This window comes from Vidua chalybeata, chromosome 3, assembly GCF_026979565.1.
Source record: "Vidua chalybeata isolate OUT-0048 chromosome 3, bVidCha1 merged haplotype, whole genome shotgun sequence".
Classification (NCBI taxonomy): domain Eukaryota; kingdom Metazoa; phylum Chordata; class Aves; order Passeriformes; family Viduidae; genus Vidua; species Vidua chalybeata.
Window position 1 is genome coordinate 89926811 of NC_071532.1, and position 5732 is coordinate 89932542.

A 5732-nucleotide genomic window follows, 5' to 3' on the forward strand; every position below is an offset into this window, starting at 1 on the left:
GGCACCAACCATTCCTTTCTATAATTAAATTATCATTTTGTTACATGCTCTGTGCTTAAGGAAGAAATGATGTGCTGAGATTCTAGATTGAAATATTACTGAAGTCTTTTGATTTAATTATCTAAATAAACCAGTCATTTGATTTATCATTAATTAGCATTTTTTCATGGTCGAGTTTTTATGACTGCAAGGATCACAAAGAAAATTAGCATGTGTAAATTGTTTTAAAATCAATGGATATACTGGAAATAAGTATTATGTTTGAATCTATTTGAATGGTGATCTCCACAATTCTGTTTAAATTGTGTTACTGAAGATCAGTGCTTTCCTTCAAGTATATTTGCACATGCATGTATTTGTTCAAAGTAACTCCTTTGTTACTAGGCGCTGTCTCACATCACATTTGACAAAAAAAAGTGGCTCTTTATTTAATTGAGAGCTTACCTAGAGTTGATATATATAATTCAAATATGTGTTCTAACGTAACTATGGGATCGATTCTTGCCTTCCCTATGGAGAACTTGTTTAAAATAACACATCCTGATAAGAGTGTGTGTGACATTTTTTTCAAATAGAAGTTAAATATCTTCTCCCTAAATCTCCACAAAATCCTACAAGTAGGATTATAGATTTCCAATTACTGATACTGCAAAGTGATCAAAGTATGCTATGAGCAGAAAGTATTTGTGCATCTGACACAGGAAATCAAACACTATCAGTCTATAAAACCAAAAGTTACAAAAACCTGGAAGTGGTTTCACGCAGGACCTAAATCTAAAATCAATATGACATCATATCAAAATCCTCTTTCTCTTTATGTCTCATCTGGCTTTTGTTTCTTTAAGACTTTTTCCCATTCTTAATATTTCCTAGTCAAGTTCTGAACTCACCTGTAAGTCTGTAGCAGCCCTGGAGTAAGGATGAATAAAGCTGGGGGCCTGTTCCTTTCCTATGCTTCAGGCTAATGAATTCAGGTCTAGAACCTGTCTGATTTAAATAACTATATACAAAATTCTACACTCTGGCAAACCCATTTAGAGAATTTAACTCTCTGAATGTGGTGATAATAGGTGAATGTTAATTTATGATCTTGTTATTTAAAACAAAAGGGAATTACTGAATTACTTGTAGTATATTCTTCACAGTTGGAGTATTGATTGTTATTAATAAGCAGCCATGCTGCAACCTAGAATTTAGGAAGACATTATCCTGTGTGTTTGGTTTTGTGGCATTATATGTATTGACAAAGATTAGATTTGTTGCATAATCACATAGCTATTAAATTTCACAACTGTGGTGTTTAATTTTATTTTTAGCAAGTGCTTGGCTGTAATATTTCATTGCAGTCATGGCCCCTAAGAAGAAGAATGTGAAAAAGAACAAAGCAGATATCAACGAAACTACTATCATTGTGGAAGATGGCCCCCTCAGTAAACTAAATGGCTTGAATGGACTCTTGGAAGGAGGAAATGGTTTCAGCTGCATCTCATCTGAGGTTTCCGACCCATCATACTGCCCAAACCTCTTGGAAGGTCTAAGCAAAATGAGACAAGAAAATTTCCTTTGTGACTTGACTATCAGTACCAAAACCAAATCATTCAGTGTTCATAAGGTAGTGATGGCTTCAAGCAGTGAATACTTTCACAACATCTTAAAGAAAGATCCATCCACTCAAAGAGTGGATCTCAATGATGTGTCCCCAGTGGGTCTAGCTACTGTCATCACCTATGCTTACACTGGAAAACTTACTCTCTCACTTTACACAATAGGTAGTATTATTTCCACAGCAATTTATTTACAGATTCACACCCTTATAAAGATGTGCTGTGATTTTCTAGTCCAAGAAATCAGTGTTGAGAACTGTATGTACATTGCCAATATTGCAGAAACATACGGACTAAAAACAACCAAGGAAGCAGCCCACAAATTTATTAAAGACAACTTCATTGAATTTTCAGAAACTGATCAGTTCCTAAAACTTACTTTTGATCAGATTAATGAACTTCTTGCAGATGATGACTTACAGTTGCCTTCTGAAATTGTTGCATTCCAGATTGCAATAAAATGGCTGGAATTTGACCAAAAAAGAGTAAAGTTTGCTGCCAACCTCTTAAGTAACATCCGTTTTGGTACCATCTCAGCTCAAGATCTTGTCAATTACGTTCAAACTGTGCCAAGAATGATGCAAGATGCAGACTGCCATAAGCTCCTAGTGGATGCCATGAACTATCACTTGCTTCCCTATCACCAGAATACACTTCAGTCCAGAAGAACAAGGATCCGTGGAGGTTTCAGAGTCTTAGTTACTGTTGGGGGACGCCCTGCTTTAACAGAAAAGTCTCTTAGCAGAGACATCTTATACAGAGATCCTGAAAATGGATGGAAGAAGCTAAGTGAAATGCCTGCTAAAAGTTTTAATCAGTGTGTCACAGTGATGGATGGATTTCTCTATGTGGCTGGTGGGGAAGACCAGAATGATGCCAGGAACCAAGCCAAGCATGCAGTCAGCAATTTCTGCAGGTAACTGCTATTTCTTTAAAAGGGATATAGGTATCTATTCCACAGAAGGCAGGTAAATAAATAAGCTGGCTTGTGTCATGCAACTTGAACCACTTGGATAAAGAGAAAGGGGACAATGTAGGGGAGGTATAGATGCTATTCTATATTAAACTTTGAATGAACAGAAATATACAACTGAAGTTATGCAAAAAAATTTACCATGCACACTGAGAAGTGAGGAAAAACTGAGAAAATTTATTCCAAGTGAAGGAAATAGATAGGAACATAAATAGGAAGTTATGGGATGATCTAAGGAGACTTCTCAAATTTTAAAAAGCTTTTGATGCCTCACAGAAAGTTTGGAAAAACACCTTTTAGATATTATAGCCTTCACTTTCTATTCACCATTCCCCATATTTTCAACAGTGTTTATATTGGATTTTATATCCTCTTTTTTTTAATTATTACTATTATTATCAAGAGTTTAAAAACAATGGTGCCATTGCTTGAAGTCTGTCTTTTACAGTGTACCCCAAATAATACCTTGCTTCTAAAATTTTGCAGTTCCTATCTATAGTCATCCAAAACTGCACTGGTGATAGCAAGGTCAGAAGAGTGCATACATTAACATGCAATGTCACGTGGGCAGTAGTAGTTTTTAAATAGTTCAGACTAAAATCTGGCAGTGCACAGTAGCTTGAAGCAAAGGCTGGGGGTGGGAAAACTTTTATCTGCCTTTTATCTACTAACAGACTATGGACATGCAATGACATTACACAGCCACAGTCCTACTAATGCTTCCTTTTCTGCTCCCAGAAGGAACAGTCTGCTTCTCCCGAGGACATCAACCAGTAGACAAAGTTGATGAATGAGGAACATCCTCTAAATCAATTTTATTGTGTAATCTACTTTGTCATAAAAATATCTGCTCTCTTGACCTTCTGCCCTTAAGCTATGCCTCACATTGTCACAAGGAGTTGTTGTCCTCAGTGCAGACCTTGGTTTCAGGGAGAAGGTGAGGGAATCCTCGTTGTGCCCTTAACCTTAAGCATGTCAAGTCACATAATGTGATGTCACTATGTCTGTGGACTTGCAGATGACAATGCTGAATGACAATTAGTATTTACTTTCCCATAGTCTTTTTCTCATGTGATTCTCTGGTCCCCTTAGCATGCAACAGAAATGTGTGGGTCCACTAATATACCTCACACAGCATCTTCAGGAGTCATAATTTGCCATTTCCTATTTCAAAGTTGCTCATTTAAATGTCAAGGACAAAGAATGTTATTTCAGATAGGAATGGTGTTAGAAAGCACAGATGCTCTTTCCACATAAAACTTACTCCATGGGAGTGGCGAAGAAAGCATACTCACCATTTAGAAAGCACTAAGAGGATGCAAGTATAAATCACAACGTAAAGTTTTTAAAAACTCTCTGAGTAGATTTAGACGTCTTTGCTGTGGGTGTAAATTGCAAAAGAACTTCTAAAATTTCTATTGTATCTTGAAATTATCTCTTCCCAGTATTCTAATGAGATTATTGTACAAAATCAAATTACAGAAGAATCAGATTTACTTCTTTAAAATAATCCCAGGTTTGAATGATACAAAAATATTTTTTCTCCAATCAAAAGCTAAATTTATTTTGAAATTTAATCAGGAATACCAGTTTCATTATGCTGACTTTTAATAGGCTAACTAACTAACTAGAATTCTAGCAACTTTGCTCTTGCAGCAGTGGCATAGGAGTCCTGTATGATTTGCAGAGCAGTAAGTGTTACCTTCTTTTTTGAATCCTTTCAGATATGACCCTCGTTTCAACAGCTGGATTCACTTGGCGAACATGAATCAGCGGCGCACCCACTTCAGCCTGAATGTGTTCAATGGCCTCCTCTTCGCAGTGGGAGGCCGCAACTCCGAGGGCTGCCTCTCCTCTGTCGAGTGCTACGTGCCTGCAACTAATCAGTGGCAGATGAAGGCCCCGCTGGAGGTGCCCCGGTGCTGCCATGCCAGCGCAGTGGTGGATGGCCAGATCCTGGTCACGGGAGGTTACATCAATAACGCTTACTCTGGCTCGGTGTGCATGTACGACCCCAGCAAAGATAGCTGGCAGGATAAGGCCAGCCTCAGCACCCCAAGGGGCTGGCACTGCGCGGTGTCCCTACTGGAGAGGGTCTACGTCATGGGTGGGTCTCAGCTTGGGGGGCGAGCGGAAAGGGTTGATGTTCTCCCTGTGGAGCGTTACAGCCCATACACGGGGCAGTGGAATTACGTGGCGCCACTTCAAACCGGAGTTAGCACGGCTGGCGCCTCCACCCTTAACGGGAAAATTTATTTAGTAGGTGGCTGGAATGAAATAGAGAAAAAGTACAAGAAATGCATTCAGTGCTATAACCCCGACCTCAATGAATGGACAGAGGAAGATGAGCTGCCTGAGGCCACTGTGGGCGTATCTTGTTGTACTATATCCATGCCCAACACCAAGACAAGGGAGTCCAGGGCTAGCTCAGTCTCTTCTGTCCCAGTCAGTATCTAAAGACAGGTCTAACCAGCAATAAGTAAAAATGTTTACCAGCACAGCAATATAATTAACCCTTTAAGTAGAATTTTTGTGCTTATATAGAAAAAAAAAATCATTGGCTTTGCAAATGTGCTTTGTAACAGTGCAAACTGGCCAGTTTTCATGAACTTTAGTACAGGTGGCATGAAACAGCACATTAGGGATAAGATCAATTTTCTTAGCAGGAAAAGAGAGTTAACTGATAACCAGAGAATTTCATTCTCTTCCTGACTTTGCCACTGATTTACTACACTATCTGTGGCAAATCATTTCATTTCTTTATGCCTTGGTTTCCTTACCTGTAAAATTGAGATAAACTTGCTTCAGAATATTGTTATGAGGTTCTTTAATACTAAGTTTTAAACACTTTCAGAACCCAAAATGAAAGTATGACCAGTAATAAATCAACCAATATGACCAGTAATAAATCTCAATATAGATCAGAAATGTGCCATGTCATCATAACATTGATCAGTTTTGTTCTTTTCTAAGCATTTTCTATTATCACAACAGAAGGGGAAAAAAAGGCAAACCAAAAATACCACACATAGCATGTGCATACTTTTCTTTTGGTGCAGTAGTATTCACAAAAACTTCTCAAAGCATTTTCTCTTTCAGAAGGTAGAAAGAGTTCCTCATCTTCTGCCATGAAATCCTTTAATTCCTCTATCAAA

The 5732-nt window shown here is 38.1% G+C and overlaps 1 protein-coding gene across 1 annotated transcript; it reads left to right on the top strand.

Annotated features, from left to right (window-relative positions):
* The first annotated feature begins 1348 nt into the window (after nucleotides 1–1348).
* KLHL31 (kelch like family member 31) lies at nucleotides 1349–5034 on the top strand. The gene is made up of 2 exons (XM_053939236.1): nucleotides 1349–2520; nucleotides 4302–5034. Exons 1-2 carry the CDS (start codon nucleotides 1349–1351, stop codon nucleotides 5032–5034), a joined length of 1905 nt encoding a protein of 634 aa, XP_053795211.1.
* The last annotated feature ends 698 nt before the right edge of the window (nucleotides 5035–5732 follow it).

Coding starts and splice junctions, on each gene's coding strand:
- KLHL31 (XM_053939236.1), top strand. CDS start 1,349: ATGGCCCCTAAGAAGAAGAATGTGAAAAAGAACAAAGCAGATATCAAC. Junction 2,521..4,301: donor GCAGTCAGCAATTTCTGCAG/GTAACTGCTATT, acceptor GAATCCTTTCAG/ATATGACCCTCGTTTCAACA.